The sequence below is a fragment of the Lynx canadensis genome, chromosome A2, assembly GCF_007474595.2.
Source record: "Lynx canadensis isolate LIC74 chromosome A2, mLynCan4.pri.v2, whole genome shotgun sequence".
NCBI classification, from domain to species: Eukaryota; Metazoa; Chordata; class Mammalia; order Carnivora; family Felidae; genus Lynx; species Lynx canadensis.
In genome coordinates this window covers 155,613,193-155,633,856 of record NC_044304.2, presented here as the reverse complement: position 1 = coordinate 155,633,856, position 20,664 = coordinate 155,613,193, and the positions used below count along the sequence as shown (strand labels likewise).

At 38.8% G+C, this 20,664-nt stretch overlaps 1 protein-coding gene across 3 annotated transcripts in view; it reads right to left on the bottom strand.

The window, feature by feature from the left end:
- Window positions 1-20,664, bottom strand: part of AGK (acylglycerol kinase) — an 80,744-nt gene that overhangs the window by 19,551 nt on the left and 40,529 nt on the right. For all 3 annotated transcript variants that reach the window (XM_030308589.1, XM_030308590.1, XM_030308591.1), the window contains exons 6-10: window positions 20,243-20,335; window positions 18,527-18,559; window positions 17,334-17,428; window positions 9,619-9,688; window positions 2,195-2,274 (exon numbers count right to left, since the gene is read on the bottom strand). In XM_030308589.1, the coding sequence (XP_030164449.1) occupies window positions 2,195-2,274; window positions 9,619-9,688; window positions 17,334-17,428; window positions 18,527-18,559; window positions 20,243-20,335 (371 nt within the window). The remainder of the gene's footprint in view (window positions 1-2,194; window positions 2,275-9,618; window positions 9,689-17,333; window positions 17,429-18,526; window positions 18,560-20,242; window positions 20,336-20,664) is intronic.

Below are 20,664 nucleotides of genomic sequence, written 5' to 3'. Positions count from 1 at the left end.
CCAGGACTCTTGTTTGTTGGGAGATTTTTGATTACTGATTCTGGTTATGGGTCTGTTCAAATTGTCTATTTCTTCCTGTTTCCGTTTTGGTAGGTTGTGAGCTTCTAGGAATTTGCCCATTTCTTCCAGATTGCCCAATTTGTTGGCACGTAATGTTTCATCGCATTCTCTTATAATTGTATTTCTGTGGTGTTGGTTGTGATCTCTCCTCTTTCATTTGTGATTTTATCTATTTGAATCCTCTCTCTTCTTTTTGATAAACTAATCAATTTTGTTTACTCTTTCAAAGGACTAACTCTTAGTTTCATTGATCTCTTCTACTGTTTTTTGTTATTGTTGTTGTTGTTGTTTCTATATTATTTCTGCTCTAATCTTTATAATTTCCCTTCTTCTGTTGGCTTTAGGCTTTATTTGCTGCTCCTTTTCTAGTCCTTTAGGTGTAAGGTTCTTCTTACTAGACACAAGGCTGAAGGCAAGGGAAAGAAAAGCAAACAGGTCTATTGGGACTTCATCAAGATAAAAAACTTCTGCACAGTGAAGGAAAGAATCAAGAAAACTAAAAGGAAACTGATGGAATGGGCTAAGATAATTGCAAATGACATATCAGATAAAGGGTTAGTATCCAAAATCTATACAGAACTTATCAAACTTAACACCAAAAAAACAAATATGGGCAGAAGACGTGAATAGACACTTTTCAAAGACGACATCCAGATGGCTAAAAGACACGTGAAAAGATGCTCAACATCACTCATCATCAGGGAAATACAAATCAAAACCACAATGAGATACCACCTCACACCTGTCAGAATGGCTAAAATTAACAACCCAAGAAATAACAGGTGTTGGTGAGGATGTGGAGAAAGGGGATCCCTCTTGCACTGTTGTGGGAATGCAAACTGGTGCAGCCACACTGGAAAACAGTATGGAGGTTCCTCAAGAAACTAAAAATAGAACTATTCCTATGATGCAGCAATTGCACTGTTATTTACCCAAAGGATACAAAAATGCTTATTCAAAGGGGCACAGGCACCCCAATGTTTATAGCGGCATTATCAACAATAGCCAAACTATGGAAAGAGTCCAAATATCCATTGACTGATGAATGGATAAAGAAGATGTGGTATAGGGGAGCCTGGGTGGCTCAGTCAGTTGAGCGTCCGACTTCAGCTCAGGTCATGATCTCACAGTTTGTGAGTTTGGGCCCCACATCGGGCTCTGTGCTGACAGCTCAGAGCCTGGAGCCTGCTTCAGATTCTGTGTCTCCCTCTCTCTCTGCCCCTCCCCTACTGGCATTCTGTCTCTCTCTGCCTTCAAAAAATAAAGTAATAAAAAAAAAAAAAAAGATGTGATATATATATACAATTGAATGTTACTTGGCAATCAAAAAGAATGAAATCTTGCCATTTGCAATGACATGGGTGGAGCTAGAGTGTATTAAGCTAAGCAAAATAAGTCAATCTGAGAAAGACACATACCGTATGATTTCACTCATATATGGAATTTAAGAAACAAAACAGATGAACATATGGGAAGGGGGTGCCGAAAGAGAATAGAGGAAGGCAAACCTTAAGAGACTCTTAAATACAGAGAACGGAGGGTTGATGGAGGGAGGTGGGTGGGGGATGGGCTAGATGGGTGATGGATACCAAGGAGGGCACTTGTTGGGATGAGCACTGGGTGTTGCATGTAAGTGATGAATCACTGAATTCTACTGCTGAAACCAATACTGCACTGCATTTTAACTAACAACAATTAAAGTTTTTTTTAAAAAGGGGAAAAAAAAACCCCAAAACCCCTCTCAGGCAGTCTTGAGACCAGGGCGGTAAAAGCTCCATAAGGCTGGGGCTCCAGCACTGTCTTTCACTTGGTGCCCAGCTGAGCAGGCTGCAGGATGATAGGCAACTTCTGTGTAGCATGAGCCTAACCTGCCCTCAAATATGACCTCCAGGGACAGAGATGCATCTCCTCCACTCCAATACCAAGCTGGGGGGGGGGGGGGGACGGGGAACTGAACCTTCCCTAACTGCTCTGTGTGGAAGATACAAACCTCTACCTGTATTAGTCACACATAATTCAACCGGCAGGCCCACCGGATTTCTTCCTAGAAGATCACTGGAGATCAAAATGTCAAGGACAGGAGCAAAACAAGATTTTTAAAAAATCATCCCACGGCAGTATAGTAATCCTTTACTTGCTAACTTTGACGCCAGCGTCTCTGAAGGATCCCCATCGAAGGCCGGTCACTGCAAACACGGGCTTTTCCTTTTCACCCTGGAAGTTAAATACATTCATTTTAAATTAATGATTACAGTTAACTTGGAACTCTCTATAGTTAAGTACCCAGCAAATGCTCACAGCCTAGTTTTCCTCAAACCAAATTCTAAAACGGGTGTTCAAGGGGCGCCTGGGTGGCTCAGTCGGTTAAGCGTCCGACTTCGGCTCAGGTCACAATCTCGCTGTCCGTGAGTTCGAGCCCCGCGTCAGGCTCTGTGCTGACTGCTCAGAGCCTGGAGCCTGTTTCAGATTCTGGTCTCCCTCTCTCTCTGACCCTCCCCCGTTCATGCTCTGTCTCTCTCTGTCTCAAAAATAAATAAACGTTAAAAATAAATAAATAAAAATAAAAAGCGTGTTCAAAATCTCAGAAATTAACTGAGTACTCAGTAAAAGGACCTGAATAAACCATCCTGTAAAATGAAATTAATTTTTATATATTAGGCCTCATGAATCTGCTGGCAAGGGAACATATTATCATACTTCAGACTGTAAAAGAAGTACCTAACTATGCTGGCTTTTTGACCAATCAGAAGTCGGGTCAGCCAGAAGTACTTCTCTCTCAGACTTGCCCAAGGCAAAGATCATTTCAGCCTGCATTCTCTTTAGAGGTCCAAGTGTTCTCAAGTAAGATCAGAATCCTGGTACTCTAGAAAGTTTCACCTGAGCATCTAACAATACAGCCAGATATCTGTCACAAGAAGTCAGAATAAAAAGTGATTCGGATTGGGGCACCTGGGTGGCTCAGTCGGTTAAGTGTCCCACCTTCAGCTCAGGTCATGATCTCACAGTTCGCATGGGTTCGAGCCCCACGTTGGGCTCTGTGCGGACAGCTCAGAGCCTGGAGCCTGCTTTGGATTCTGTGTCTCCCCCTGTCTCTGTCCCTCCCCCACTCATGCTCTGTCTCCGTCTCTGTCTCTCAAAAACAAATTAAGAAAAAAGAAAGTGATTCAGATTTAGCCCAATGCTTTATGGCAAAATACTGCAATTACCATCAGTGAGTTACTAATTAATCTGCCAGTTAAGCATTATATAGAAAACATACACAATAGAGTCACTGTCTTTAAGAGTTTATACTTTATAATGGACCTTCCTTAGAATATAAAAATATATAAATAAATAGATATAGATCAGGATCTATCTATATAATATATACAAGATCCAGATCCTAAAAGGGACTTTTCCCACAGCTCAGAATTAGAGCTAAAGCCCAAGAGTATGCCCACATTCTAAACAGAGCAGCCACACGCTAGACATAACTCCATAGAACTTGCTAAATCGAGCCAGCTCGATTTCCACCAGGCCATCAGTACAAGCAAAGATTAGGAGCTGGAGGAGAATCCTGGACACCATAAATTGCTGGTCTAGCTCAAGTATATCAAGTGTTCTCCTCGGGGAAGGCGTGCTTCCCCCTCAATCCCACGATACCGAAACCCAGTGAGGGATTTCCAGGAAAATCACACACTCACAGGGGCAGCTTGGAAATAAAGATACTGGCCTCCCATTCCTTGCTTGTGTGTCTGTTCCAGCAGATTTGCTTTTCCGCCCTCTGCACCAGTTAAGCAAGGAAAAGGGAACTAGACAGAGATGGTGGAGCACAGAGGTCATGGTGAGGCACCTTGGCCCCTGGCACAGGAGGGGTATGTTAGTCCCCTAGGTGCCAAGTGGGTATTGTGGAAAACAGCAGGACTTTGAGCCATCCTGATGACGGAAAGCTCATCTTTTTCTTTTCCGCATGGAATTATCATTGACAATATGATACATTAGGGAGTAGTAATAAAAATACCTGCTCTCCATTGAGGAGGGCACTTGCTGGGATGAGCACTAGGTGTTGACTGTAAGCAATGAATCATGGGAACATAACCCAAAACCAAGAGCGCACTGTATACACTGTATGTTGGCCAACTTGACAATAAATTATATTAAAAAAAAACAAAAACCTGCCCTCAAAGAGCTCAAGGTACAATGAGGGTAGACAGACACAGACAACGACAATCCAATGCGGGAGGTTCCCACCACCAAGAAATGCATCGAGTGCTATGAAAGCACAGCAGGTGCGACTGGACGTGGTATGTGAGGGGATCAAAGGACAAACATGGTCAGGGAAACACAACATAAATTTTAAAACAAAACAAATCTTAAAGAATAAGGTGTCTAGATTGAGGGAGGTTAGAGAGAAGCACGGAGAGAAAGAAAAGGGAGAAGAAAGGTCTAACCTGAAGAAGAGAAGCAACACTGTGAGTCTGCAGTGGACTATTTCCCTCAACTGTTCCATAAGGGGTTTGGAAGCGTCACAACTAATAATAATGATAACTGTAGAAGATTCCATGATGAAAGGAGTTGAGAAATACCAAAATTCGTTGGTTTGAAACAAGTTATGTTCACTACAATTCTTCTTGGGGTCTTTAATATGTTAATGTATATTATAAACTTCCAGGAGGAGAAATACGAATAGTTTTCCTGAATTGTTAACTGTGCAACCCTTCCCTGGGAGGCACTTTGTATAACTAATACTCCTGGGGAAAGGCTGATCAAAAGCACATAGTCTAACACGATGTCCTGGTTTTAGTATTGAAGACTTCCCAAATGGTGCTCTAAAAATGTTTTCTCTGTCTTCATTGAGGAAGATTTTAGGAATATTCTGGGAAGATTAACTAAAAAGCCTTGTAACTTCAAGGTGCTACTGATTTGGGGTGCTATGTCCTAGCAAGGGGTAGGGATGACTCTGGACACTAGGAAATGAGTGTGGAAAGATCTAGAGAAGCCCAGCTAACAGCCAGATGGTCATAGGGCCCTCAGGATTCAGGAGAGGACAGAGGGTCGGTAATGAAGGGACTAGTCCTTGTTGGGGTACACAAGAAAAATAAGGGTAGGTGGACAGAGGAGAAGCCAACAGACAAACTACCACTGGAATGTTAACCCGATGAAGGTCTGGGTAATTGAGGATCAGATGGAAGGGTCAGTAAACAAAAACAGATAAAAGCAGGCACACAACCAGGTCTTAACAGCAAAGGACATATGCTGTCCCAAGTCACAGACCCTCTGCAAAGGGAAAAGGGCCTACTGGTTTGCTAAAGAAAAATAACTCAGAAACCTGGCTGGAATAAAAGCTTAAGGAACAGTGAAAAGAAAACAATTCTGGTCAACTAGATAGGTACCTAATCTAGGAATTTTAGGAAGTCTAGATGAAGAGGAAGAAAATAGGAATTCTGAAGTTCTGCAGCCCTAAGCGTCATCTTGAGAGAATGATCAGACAGGGTTAAAAAAAAAAAAAAAAAAAAAAAAAAAAGGAAACCAGGAATGACAGGGGAAAGGGGCAGATTCTAACTTCGACCAGCAACCCTATCCTCCTCTTTGGGTTCTGGGTTGGCAGATTCTATGAGCCAACTGAAGTAGCAAAAAGAAAGAACTAGAAAGACTTCTGTAGGTCTTTAAAGCCTTTGAAGTTAAGTACCAGGCTTTGTAGATGTCTATATGGGAAAATGCCATTTGGAAATCACAGGATCGTGCCAAGAGTGATACCACCTAGACAAAGCAGTCAAGTTGAAAAGCAATGGACTATAAAACAGAAAATCTAGACTCTACTTCTGTCTTCAGCATGACTAGTCAGATGACCAGCTGACTTTTTGTTTTCACTGTATCAAACGAAGATAATAATACACATCTTGTCTTCTTAAGCTGGAGGTCCAAATGAGATGTGAGCATTCAGTAGACACTATAAAAAGCTAAATATAAAGCATTATTATAGCTTCCAAGGACTATTTTTGGGGACTCTTCAGTTATACAGGTTTAATTGGGTTTGGGTTTGGTTTTTTTTAGAGAAGAGGAATCCAGTATCAGGCTTTACCTATCATGCTGCCCCCATATTCTGAAAGCAATTTCTAGGAATAAGGAAGAAAGAGAAGACAAATTCAGCTCTAGCTGAGTGCCTCAGAAGCCACAGAGGAGGCTGCTGTACTATGTTTTCTAGGAATTAATTTTCAAAGTTTTCTGCTTCCTGGGCTGTGTCATCAATACACGGAGCCTGTGGCAAATTTGATGCTGGTTTCATCAATTCACAAAATCAGTACATTTGGGAGAAAAGAAAAAAATCAGAGAGAAGACTTTTAAATACAAGCACAGTCAACAATTTCCAATTAAATCCTGATTACTCCGGAATGTATTACTCCTCACACATTTATAAGCAGCAGTTAATTACCTAGTTATTATAAGATACAGCCTGACTCATCTCCTTCGGTAATAACAACATTTTAAGATAATATCTTCATAGATGCCAATCTGTGGTGCGTTCCTAGGCTAGACTTTCACCCAGCTCTTGCATTTTGTTGAGAATGACTTAGATTTATTATCGCTAAAGAATAAAATACAACTTAAGTCACTTTTATCACGATCAATGGCATCATGTTGGGGAGTCCAGACATCAGTGCAGAAGAACAAAGGAAAAGGAAAGGAAAACAGGCTGCAAGTACATGGGTTCACCAGCCATAAATATGCATATGGCCAATGCTATATAATTAACACCAATATTTTAGGACTCAAGTTTGGAATTGTGACATAGTGTGGAACATTCTTTCAGCGATATCAGGAAACTTGAATGAATATAAAATGTTCAGAGCCTCTGAAGGACAACCGGAATGTAGCCAGTGCATTTTAAGACCAAATCTCAGTAAAGGACAAGGGCTCACTGTTCATACAATTGTTCGGCTTTATGGCTTAGCCTTCTTGGGAATCTGTCCTTTTGTTGTGGGGAAAGAGAGGAGAAGATCTGACGATGAAGGAATGGTTACTTAACTACTGCCCAGTGAGAATATCCTTCGTTCCAGGAATTAAATTCTTTTCTTTTTAAATGTTTATTTTTCAGACAGTGCAAGTGTTGGAGAGGGACAGAGAGAGAGAGAGGGCGACAGAAGATCTGAACTGGGCTCTGCATGGACAGCACAGAGCCCAACGTGGGGCTCGAACCCACTAATTGTGAGATCATGACCTGAGCCTAAGTCAGATGCTTAGCCGACCGAACCACCCAGGTGCCTGGGAATTAAATTCTTCTTAAAGAGAGGATTCCAAACAGGAATCGGGAACAGCTACTGGGTCTTCTTCCCTCCAAAATTTTTCTTTCCGAAAAATGTCAAACCAAGAAATCCTTTAATGTACAATGAACACCATTTACGTCTTTCACCTACATTCACCAGGCAAAACATTGTCCCCTATTAGCTTTATCTGTCTACGTGTTTTGTAGTTTTGTTAAATCATTTTCAAATACGCTGAAGACTTCATGACCCTCACCCCTCAAATTTCAGCACGTCTCCTAAGAACAAGGACAGACATAAACATAATGCTGTCACCCTCAAGAAATCTAAATTGACATAGAATATCTGATATACAGTCCCTATTAAATAGCTCTGATCGTTCCAATAGTATCTTTTATGGTCTTGTTTTTCATTCTTCTAATCCAGGATTTTGTGCCAGATTTAATTCTATTACTTTAGCTTCTGTAATCCTGAATAGACCATCTTCTTTTTTTAAATTTTTTTTTTCAACGTTTATTTATTTTTGGGACAGAGAGAGACAGAGCATGAACGGGGGAGGGGCAGAGAGAGAGGGAGACCAGAATCTGAAACAGGCTCCAGGCTCTGAGCAGTCAGCACAGAGCCTGACGCGGGGCTCGAACTCACGGACCGCGAGATTGTGACCTGGCTGAAGTCGGACACTCAACCGACTGCGCCACCCAGGCGCCCCATAGACCATCTTCTTTTGGGTTTCATGACACTGAAATTTTTGAAGAGGCCAGACCAACTGTTGTTTTTAGAAGGTCCCACAATTTGACGGACTTTTTTCTCATTATTATTTTCAGTTAGATTCAGATAATTTAACATTTTGAGCAAGAAACTGTATACATGATGATTTATCCTTCTTGATAGATCACATCAGAAGGCAGATAATGCCCATCTGTCCCATAACTGATGATGCTAAGTTTGATCACTAGGTGGTATATGCTAGATCTGTCTACTGTAAAGGTACACTTTTCCCTCTGTAATCATTAAGTAGCCTGTGATGCTTTAAGACTGTGTTGATGTATGTTCCCCAACAACCCTTTTATCCAGTGGTTTGAGCATCCACTAATGATCTCTACTTGAATCAATTATTTCATTAGTAATTGCAAAATAATAACTATCATGTCTTCTACGTTTACGAGCTGGAAATTCTCTAATATTAAACTGTAGGCTTATAGATTCTTCATTTTTACTTATTGCATTATAATCCATCAGCGTTATTATTCTTTTTGATGTTCAAACTATCCCAAAACTGGCCAGGAGGATACCATCAGACTAGCCTCCTACGTCTTTTCCTGTTGTCTCCATCAGTGTCTGAGTAACTCTTTGCTTTGTTCTTGCCTTGCCTCTGGAAGCCATCTTTTCACAGAGCCCTGGTCATGTTTATTATGGAATACTATCTAGAGACCAAAATCTGAAGGCCAGGTACATTCTTTGTTGTTTAGTGTCACTGCTTCTAAGCCCTTTGAGTGTGCAAATCCAGCAGAAGTTTTTTTTTTTTTTTTTTTAAACAATTCACAAGTTCATCTACAAATCGATAAAATGTTAGACAACCCAACAGAAAAATGGGAAGTCCTGCTCCCACTGAACATTAGGGTGGAACATTGTTTCCACCCTAAAAAAAAAAAGCCAGATAATTTACAAACTATCATTTTTCTTGAGCTCATCAGAGAGAGAGAGAGCAGAGGCTGCAAGACATCGAAGTAACCTGAATTCCAAAGGACGGATGTGACATGAGAAAGGTTTCACCTTTAGCAAAGCCTGAGGGATGGCCACCATGCAAACAGGTTCAGATGAAACCAGTCACTGTCCTCAATGCTTTGTATAATTAGCTCTTCTAATATTCCAAACAACCACGAGATAGAGAAATTATATGGTCCAAAGGTAATCAGTGGAAGAAGTACAAATAGTAACAACTATATTGAGAGGAGATATAGAGGAATTCTTACAGGGTACAGAGAGGTCAAGAGAGAAAGTCTGACACCGGTAAGTCAAAGGCAATGTTATATACTGAACACTAATGATCAAATGTACACGTAAAAAAGGTTATGATGGTAACTTTTCTTTTGTGGGTTTTTTACCACAATTTTAAAAAGGAGTATCATGAGTATGTTAACTAGTGATAACAACTAGAATAAACAGGTAAAGTTATTTTTCTCTGGGAGTTATGCCTGGGACGGAAACAATATTGTTTTCATTGTAACCTCATTTGAACTGCTACAGCTCATTTCTATAAAATGTATGTGTGTACTACTTTGTTAATTTTTCAAACTCTGGGAAAAACAGACTTTACCTTGATCTGCAAGACATCGAGTGGAATGGTCTCTCCTTTCACAATGGCAAGTGTAGCATCTGTAATATGTCTAAAAGACAAAGGGAGGAAACGATCACGTGCGGAAAACAAGCAGCACTTCCCCCATCACTCACTCACACACACACACACACACACTCACTCACTCACTCACTCACTCTCTCCTGTCCAGAGTACTAACAGGTTTGGGGAAAAGACAAATTCCTTCAAAATACTCCAAGATAGCAGAACAAGTGAATATAAAAGAATTACTGATACAAACATAGTGAAAGGCTCTGATACAGACTCAAAAGAGAAGGCTTTGGCCAAGAGAAGTTTATACAAAGTGCCAGTCATTTGTTTATTTCACGTTTGACTCTCTACTATGTGTCTGACTCCTATCACTGGAAAATAGGATAGTTAATATTAACTGCATCTTTCACTCATTCTACGAAACTCAAGCACTTGAAAAAACATTATTTCTTTTTACTCTATTAACCCAAAGGGTAACTAAAGGACAGGTTTGAGTTATCTAAGCAAAATATAATCCAGAACCCAAGACCTATTCCTCTGACTTTCCAGGATTACAAGGATGCAATTTTAATTGCTGATTCTTTTGTTCAAGGACACGAGACTGTCCCTATCTACATTCTGATTGTCAGTTGAAAAGTCTATAGGTAAAAAAAAGCTTGTACTATCAGCAACCGTTCAGGGCATGTGAAACTATGCCAGGCTTGAAAGTAGTTCTAGGTTCATACTCTAATTAGATCCCAGGTCAGACACACATTAGGATACAAAAGACAGTCAGCAAAAGAAATATTAAATCAACAAGTGGCCAGACAATAAGATATTTTCTCTTGCAGCAGAAAGAACAAGCAAACCCACACTGAATACTTTCCCAGCCCGGCCTGTCCACCCCTCCCGTCACTTACCCACTATCCCTTTGCATGGCTCACTAGTCTCACCCTTCAGATCTTGGCTGAGGTGTCACCACTTCCCCTAAGCAGCCTCTAGGCCCTTCCCTAGAATTCTCTATCACTGAACTGTGCTCATTTTCCTTCACAGCAGATCACAATTTATAATACATATTTTTTATTTACATCTTTATCATCTGCCTCCACCTGGAGACCAAAAGTTCCACAAGGTTGGCGATAATTTACATCCCTTATTGACCAATATAAAACCTAACACCTAGCCTAGTGCATGGTGCATACTAGGCAATCAATATTAGATGGATAATTTTATTCTATAAAATTCCAAGCATATAAAAAAAGTACAGAGAATAGTATCATGATTCCTGTGTATTCCTCATCCAGCCTCAACAATTATCAATGCACAGCCGATCTTATTTCCTTATACACCTCCCACCCACTTCTCCCCATCTGTATCAGAGCAAATCCCAGATATCTTAACACTTTACCCACAGATATTTCTTTATGTATCTCTAAAAGATAAAAAGGTTCTTTAAAAAAAACATAAATTGCTATTGTATCTAAAACACTTAAATAATTCCTTTATATCAACATACATTTAGTCAACGTCAAAATTTCCCCAATTAACTCATATTCTTTTCAGCTTCTTTGTTCAAATCTGGGCCTAATAGATAAGATCTATACATTGCAATTGGCTTATATGTCAAGTCTTTTCAAATCTACGGAGTCTCTCTCCTTTTCCCTACTCATTAAAGAAATGGGTTGTCTTACTGTGTTGCTGAGGATCTGGATTTTACTGATTGCATTCCCATGATATTAACACATGTCCCAATTCCCTGTATTTCCTAAAAACCTGAGCATGGAGTTTTTGGCAAAAATACTCCAGAGGTAGTGGTGTGTACTTCTATCAGTAAGTACATGAAATCTGTTTGCCTCTTTTTTGTGTGATAGTAGCAACTATTGACAATCAATGGCTAAATTTACTAGTTAACAGAGAGTTGGAAAATGGTGACCTTTTAATTCTATTATTCCTTCTTATTTATTATCTGGTCCACAAAGAGAAACTTTCCCTCATCCAAAATTTGGTACCATAAAATTGAGGTCATATGAGAAAAATCGATAAATGCTTTTTTTTTTTTTTGTTAACTTCACCAATTTTCAAAATAAGTTGATATCCTTAGTATCCTCTAAAAAGGACCAGTAACTTTTTCATTTTTATTTCCTAGTATCATTATGAATGCATAGCTGTAAATATATTTGATATGTTTCAATACATTACAGTTATTAGCCTGATACTCAGATTTTCCCAAATGAATGACCTGCAAGGGTGGGGTGCAAGGGTCAATAGATAATCACAAAGAACAATGAGAAAGAGGAGCCAAGGAAGGTCCAGGTCAATGTCAACCAAACTGAGAAGCGACTAACACTTTCACCCAAGCACTTACTCACACAAGTAGAATTATCTAAGCTTAAAAGAATTAGTTTAATATTTTAACTTCTTTTTTGAAGTTAGATTTATTGAGATATAATTTATACACAGCAAATTTCATGCTTTTAGTTATACGGTTCTACAAATTTTGACAAATGCCTTCAGTCATGTAATCATCACCATGACCAAGATACAGAACATTTACAGCATCTCAGAAAGTTCCTTCATGGCCCTTTGTGGCCAACCCACTCACCCCACCATCTGCTTCTGGCAACTATTGGCTGCTGTTTTCCAGAATGTCCTACAAATTGAAATAAGAAGTGTGAAGCCTTTTCACTAGCTTTTTAAAACTCCTAGCACGAGTATGAGGCTCATGCTGTTGGATGAATTTAAAGACTATTTCCTTTTATTGCAGAGTTGCATTCCGTTGCATGGAAGTACACAGTTTACCCATTCACCAACTGACGGATGCTGGGACTGTTCCCAGTTTTTGGCAGTTACCAATGAAGCTACCATAAACATTCCTCTATAGGTTTTTGTATTGACAGATGTCTTCATTTCTTTTGGGTAAGCACCTATAATTATGGCTCACAGGTTTAATTTTATAAGCAACTGCCAGACTGTTTTCCATAGTAGCTATACCACTTGGCATTTCCATCAGAAATACGAGAGTTTCAGTTGCCTCATGTATATGTCAGCACTTGATGACGTCAGGTTTCTGTTTGGCTTGTTTAAGCCATTCTAATAGATGCGTCTCAAAGTGGATTTAACTTGCACTTCTCTAGTGACAAATGCCATCTATGTCTTTGGTGAAGTGTCTGTTCAAATGGTTTGCCCTTCTTTCTACAAGGGAGTTTGTTCTCTTATTAGTGAATTGTGAGAGTTATTTGTATACTCTGGATACTGGTCCTTTACCAGATATGTATCTTGCAAAATTTTTTTCCCAATCTGTGGCTTGATTTTTCATTTTCTTAACAATTATTTTCAAGGGACAGATGTTTTAAATTTTACTGAAGCCCAATTTATCTTTTTTTAAAGGTTTCTGCTTTTTGTGTCCTAAGAAATCATTGCCTAACCAAGATCACAAAGATTTTCCTCTAGAAATGTTACAGTTTTAGGCTTTACATATAAGCCTATGATCGATTTCATGTCAATTTTTATATGTACTATGAAGTACGTGTTATGGTTCATTTTCTTGCATGTGGTTAGCTCACTGTTTCAGCACCAACTGTTGAAAGAGTTAGTCTTGGACTGTCTGTTACAGAGTTAGTCTTAGAATCAGATACGGTAAGTCCTCAAACTTAGTTATTCTTTTTCAAAGTTATTCTGGGTATTCTAGTTCCTTTATTCTTCCATATAAATTTTAGGATCTACAAGTCCATTTCTATAAAAAATCTTGAAAAAGAGATCAATTTGGAAAACAAACATCAAAATATTAGTCTTGAAGTCCATGAACACAGGTCTCTCCATTTATTTATGTTTTCTTGATTTCTCTCTTCAAGGTTTTGTAGTTTTTAGCATATACATCTTACACATATTTTGTTGGATTTATCCCTAAGTGTTTCATGTTTTTTTGTAAAGGCTCAGCAATGTTAGTATTCTATTACCTTTATTGTTATATTTTAGAAAAACACAGTAATTACTAATAAAGTAAAAGATTTAGTGTGTCTAGCCTTTAAGTACAACTATAAAAAAGGAGACATTTAGAAATTACTATAATCTCTGTTCAAAAAAGTGTCGTTTCTCTCCTAATATGGCTCCTCCTAATCCGTTCTGCTCTGTACCCCACTGGTAGGAAAAAAAACCTTTCCATAGTAAAATGTTCTTTCCTTTAAAAATAAATGCTTTTCCTGGGGCGCCTGGCTCAGTCAGTTAAGTGGCCTACTTCGGCTCAGGTCATGATTTCGCAGTTTGAGAGTTCAGGCCCCATGTCGGGCTCTGTGATGACAGCTCAGAGCCTGGAGCCTGCTTCAGATTCTGTGTCTCCCTCTTTCCCTGCCTCTCCCCAGCTTTCACTCTGTTTCTCTCTCTCAAAAATATATAAACATTAAAAATTTTTTTCTAATAACAATAAATGTTTTTCCTTAGGTGAAACAGCGAGAGAATAGAGGGTTGTCTTTTTTGATTTATGTTGTTTTAATTACAGAATCTAAACTCATTAATTGTACAGTCGTCCTATTTCTTATTTACTATTTTCCATCCTAAATCACCAATAAATATGCATAAAGTCTTATCCCATGGTTTACCAAGCATAATTGCTTGTTTACCTAACTAGTCCTTATTTTAACTTGTTAATCTTCTGAGGTACTATTGTTGGGCATCTGATAAATGCAGGTAAAGAAACTGACTCAAGAGGGAGATTTAATCATATTCTCAAGATGACAGGGCAAGCTGGTGGCAAAACAAGGTTCAACTAGGTCTAACTCCAAGGGTGCACTCTCTGACCTTCTGAGATTACTGTGGACGTACCAAAGGAGTACCTATGGTTCCCAAAGGGCAAGCCCATGACTTATAGGCCTCCTCATCAGTGTGATCAGACTTAAAATGTAAACAGCTAAGTCAGGAATCACATCCACTTGAATCGGCACTTCTAGCAAAGTTACATACAGTTTAAGACACTTTCCCCAAAATATACACATGAACTCACTTAGAGTACATTCTGGGTTCCCCAGTAAGCAAAATCAAAGTGCAAAGATGGCCTACTTTACTTTTCCGTATTTCTCTATCGACACGTCTTTACCCCATTTTTCCCCCTCCAGTACAGATGCTATCCAGGAAGGAGGCAGCAGTTTAGAAAATGAGGTTCAATTTAGGAGAAAGCAAGCAGCATGATCACAGGTTTAGATCCTATAAATATATTAATTCTGAAGGAAGCTCTTAGAAAAGATCCAGAAGCTCTGGACTTGCTCTGAGTAACACCTAGCACACTGAGGGGTTTAGGAAGAGCTTTTGAGAGACTGACCTTAAAATACAATGTTGTGGCTGAAAAAAATCTTTTTTTTTTTTTTTTTTTTTTTTTTTTTTTTTTTTAAAGTAGGCTCCACACCCAGCAGAGCCCAGTGCAGGGCTTGAGCACATGACCATGAGATCAAGACTTGAGCTGAGATCAAAAGTCAGATATTTGGGGCGCCTGGGTGGCTCGGTCGGTTAAGTGTCCGACTTCGGCTCAGGTCACGATCTCACGGTCCGTGAGTTTGAGCCCCGCGTCGGGCTCTGTGCTGACAGCTCAGAGCCTGGAGCCTGTTTCAGATTCTGTGTCTCCCTCTCTCTCTGCCCCTCCCCTGTTCATGCTCTGTCTCTCTCTCTGTCTCAAAAATAAATAAATGTTAAAAAAAAAATTTTTTTTAAGTCAGATATTTAACCAACTGACCATCTAGGTGCCCCATGAAAAAGCCTTTTAATATTATTTTTTCCCCAAAAATTATGTGGCAGAGAACAGCTAAGACACAACTCCAAATTTATCATTCTCTGGCAGTAATGGAAAGTTCTAAATAAAGCAGCACTGTAGCATGGAACAGCTATTTTTTAGGATTATTTACCTGCAACATTCCAGAGGCAAGACTCTTTTTTCTCCTGTAGTAATTGTGGTACAACACATCTTGAGAGCAGTGCAAAAAACAAAGCCTTGTTCTCTTAAATGGCCTTAGGCATCTGCCATGTTGAGAGGTCTACAAAATTCCAAACCCAGGGCAAATTTACTTAATTACCTAAGAGCCCTTGGGCATGCTTATAAATTAAGTTTTATAAATCTTTAAATTATAAATAGAAGCAGCAACAACATTAGTTTAACCACAGGGAAAATCAGCTCCCAAAAAACTGAAGACCTTCAACAAACTAAGACCTGGAGGGCAGCTACGACGCGCATAAGCTGGCTTTTTGGATAGGCAAGGTGTTCTCCAAGGAACATGGTCTCCCTCTGGATCACTGACATATTTGGTAACATTGGCTAAGCAATTCAAATAATCTGTATTGACACAGAAAGAAAGACTAACTCTCTAAAGTAGCCAAGGCCCAAACCACATAGAATTTATCTCAGATAAACAAAAATGTTTGAATAATTCATTTTTTGTTATATCTACTGCTCCTCGGAAATTCTCAATTGGGAATAACAAGTCTGGCAAACTGAAATGCCATGTCAGGCTTAGGATGACTAATGAAGAACTGGACATCCCACACAGATTAAGGATTGAAGCAAGAGACGTTAGATGAAGGCCTGATATATGTCTATGTTTATGCCTCGTGTTTGACATACGGACCAAGACTTTTATAATATATATGTAGGTGTATACATATGTGTTATGTGTGTGTGTGTGTGTGTGTGTGTGTGTGTGTGTGTGTAGATATATATACACAGAGAGAGGAGAGAGAGAATTGGTAAAAAGATATAAAATAACTCCTAAAATTGTAACAGCAAAAATAAATCCACAGAAACCAATTTAATCAAAATCCCAAAAGCAGAAAGAAAAAAAAAAAAAAAAACCCAAACAGTAAATCACCTGAATACTATTATTGTTATGATTCTAGAACCTTATATAACCAGAAATATCACGAGAAGATTTTAGTTAACACATTCAACAAGTATTTATTTATTGATCTCCCCTAACTGTGTCACAAAGCTGACATTAAAGATCAAGCAACTGACAACAAGAGCCTGCAAAGGATTTTCTCAGTTATACTATTTGTCACTGTTCAAAGCCAGGACTCATATTCAAGATTTCCATCTTCTCGAAGGACTACAGCTTTGTTTACATAAGGCTTTTGAGAGAAAAGAACAACAACAACAACAATCTGCCCGACTCCTGAAGACAGATTCACAGCAATTTCATTTCGATGTTGCTTCCCCAGCTGCTTTATCCACACTGCCTTCCACTTTAGGCATTTCCCAAAGGATGCCACTATTACTTAGCTATTCTAGCTACATATATTATCAGAATAAAGAAGCCGCGGCTACCAGTTCAGTTTTCACAAGGGACATGCTGTTTGTGATCATGCATTTTTAAAGCAAACAAATGATCAATGCAAACCTGTCTTCACTAGACAATCTTACAACATAAAGGCATAAAGACAGTTTGGGTCAGGCACGCAATCTTCAAAACTGACAAAAGGACATCAATATTCATCTCTACACCTGACCTGGGCACTTGATATCAGATCACCAGGGTCCCAGAACCCAAAAAAGGAAACTTCCCAGTGAACAGAAAGGTTGAAATTTGATCTAGGTCTTGCGCTTAATGCTTTGAGGTTTCAGGCTATCAAAGCTAGAAACAAAACCAAAAAATTCATATCACCCACATGTGAACTGTCCATTCCCAGGCTCAGTCTCCCACAAATGCTACCGCCCCACATTGACAACCTACTGGACTTTGTTTCCACTTTCGGCAAAGAGAGTATGACTCAAACTACTGGTCTGTCCCAGTGGGATAAATCCAATGGGGATTTTACTGAAGGAAGCCTAGGGGAAAAAAAGAAAAGTTTTATGGTTATGGTCAAAAAAAGTCAGGCTGAACAGAGACACAGACGCGTCCACTATGACAAAGTAACTGACCCTAAGTCCACTACCCTGTCTCTCCTTTCCCTAGACCAGCAATCGGGTAACATTGTGAGCAGTTTCTAGAATGAGAAAGCCCTTAAAAACAGGACTCTGAATCTGGAAGAAATATTTGGGTACTCATTAACGGCAATTGGTTCAAAGAAATTTGGTTACAAAAATGAGGGTCTTAAAGATATTAGATAAATGTGCTATTGTGACAGAAATTGTATTGTGTTGTCACAGTATTATTTGAAAAAATTGTGACTAAAATTCAACTAAAAATATCTAACCTTTGTAGAGTAACTAATGACAAGGCTTTATAAACAATCTCCAGTATAAAGAAGGCAAAGAGAATAAGCACATTCAAGGAGAAGTCCTTCATCCGTTTCCCTCTCTCCCTTCTGAGAGGCAACCATTACCCTGCCATTGATGGGATTCCTTTCCAGCCACATTGTTATTCTTTTACAACATATTTAGGCATTCATCGATAGTATACAGTATTGTTTTCTAATTCCAAAACCTAGTAGTAATGCCTAACATACTTTGGCAACCTGCCTTTTTCATTATAAAAATGAAATTCAAAATTTTATATGTACACATAAATATATATGTGTATACATACATACATACATAGAAAGATCTATAAATACTTATAGATCTAATTCATTCATTTTTACTGCTCCATGGCTTCCAGTATATGGATATACCACCATTCATTTATGAAGGAATTCTGTGAACAAGAGTTTCCATGGGAAAATTTTATATTCCAAACAATAGCTTTTCCTGTAAAAAGCTGTTGGGTACTCTGGAATACTACAGCAGAGAAGTCTGCCACAGATTAATAATAAAAGTGTTCTAGGACACAGGCAGCAGTATTTACTAAAACCCAAGGAAGCACCTTAACATATAAAATGGTAAAAAAAAAAAAAAAAAAAAAAAAAAAAAAAAAAAAGGTAAAAGAAGAGAAAAAGAACAGAAATGCAGAGGTTAAAATGCAATCGCTCTTTCTTTAAAGCTCACCTCATCTGCTCTTTGAAGAACTCCAGTAATAACCTACAAATGTTAAAAAAAAATTATAAACAACATGTATTCCCCTTATACAAGAATTAGACTCAATTTTCATGGATCACAAACGTGTTCCTATTTTCTTCCTAGAAACTATGTGAAAAGATGTACTAGCTCTTCAACCACAGTATTCTGCAAAGGGATCAGAGCTAAATTAGATTTTATTCTTGACCTAAAATCAATAGTCCAATAGAGGCTAAGACAAAATAATTATAAAACCTCCACATCATATTAGCAAAACTGTTCTAAGTTCTATAAAATGGATACAAGTGTGAGGCACCCATCAATCATACGGAAGAGCTGAGGTTGTACTATAAGTGCACATACAGGAAAAAACTAACTCTTTGCTACACGCGGGAAAGTCTCTGCTCAATAAATGTTTCTTAGTGATGAAAATGAAGACAAGGGGAAGAGCGGCCCCGCTTTTAAAAGGTATTTTTAATTTGAATTTGTACATGTTTTATTTTTAAAATATAATACACAGGTCTTGTAAAAGTGGTGAAAAACACCCGAAGAAGAAAATTCTTTCTCAAAGTCCCACCATGCAGAACAACCATCATTAATCAGTTTTTTACGTTTTGGCATATTCAGTGCCTATTTTTATATGACTGTGATGATCCCAGATACGCAATTTGGTATATTTCTTAAAAACGTTTTGTGAAGTAAAGGCTGATGCCAATCTTCCCCCTTCACCTCCTGCCTCACTGAATTTCAGGATTAAAGGGGGCTGTCGTGAGGTCTACTTCATTCTTTGTTGGCATGCTACCAGTATTCTTCACACTTCATTAAAAAGCCATAAAAACAATTACAAGATCATTAGCACAGCCTTTCTAAAAGAAGCTTACTAAGGCTCACATAATTGCTAAGTCAAACATAGGACACTGCTCTGTCTGCTGTTAGCTCCGGATCCCTCAACACTGAGGAAACCACCAAATGGAGGCAAAAGGCAATCAGAAATGAGGCACAAATGTGAATTATGGCCCATGGGATGGAAACACTGAGCCGGAGGAGGGGCACCTGACCTGGCTCTTCAGGGGTTTCTAATACATAATGAAGGTTTCAGTCTGCTGCCCTCCAAAAGAAGAGCACTTCTAGGGCAACATACTTCCTGTCCTCATTGGACCAAAGTAAGCATTAAGGACATGAAGTTTTAAAAGAGAGGCAGATACATACACCTAAATATATAGACGCCGGCCTCTAACTGTACTATTAGGAGATAACATTCCATGTGATGGAAAAGATGTGAGGACAGGCAAATGCATTTTGTTCAAAAGGGGATCTTTAAGCTTATTTCAGAAGAATAAAATTCTTCCTAATTAAAACTGATTCCCTAACTCCCTAACCAACAGGGCTTCTCCATCAGAGTCTCTAACGTATAAAAATCTTATTGTACTCAACACCATTTCTTCTCTGTATTCATTTTTATCCAACTTCAATTTGATAAAACAAAAATCCTTCTATATGCTGGGTATAAAGTTTATACAAAGCAATGAAATAAAAGCACATGAGGAAAACGTAATGCTATGCCTGTTTCAGAAAGTAACAATCCTAAAAAAATAAACTAAAAATAAATCATTTCCTTAAGTTGTAACCACTTTATGCCATTGCTCAACCATCTAGTTTCCATTTTTCTCACCTTCAAAATGGTTTCAAACAGAACAATAGCCATACCTCCTGCAGTGTCCCATCTCCCCCTGCAACAATGATCACATCTGTGTTTTCCAACAGTTCCAGAAGTTTCTTGGCTTGGCCCTCATAATCAGTCTGAAATACAAAAGAAGACTTTGGTAAATTTATCATCCTAGGGCCCTAAGATCAAAGATGTAAACATCTGGGATATTTTCTTTAAAGTTTTACACAAGTCTTTCCTCAAAGTCTGCATAATTGATAGGCATGAAAAACTAAGCAGCTATCAAAGCAATTATATATATATATATACTTTTGTACTGTTTAGAGCTGGAAGGGACCTCAGAAACCATCTTTAAGCTTCTTAAAAATATAAAACTCGGGGCGCCTGGGTGGCTCAGTCGGTTCAGCATCAAACTTCGGCTCAGGTCATGATCTCGCGGTTCGTGAGTTCGGGCCCTGCTGTC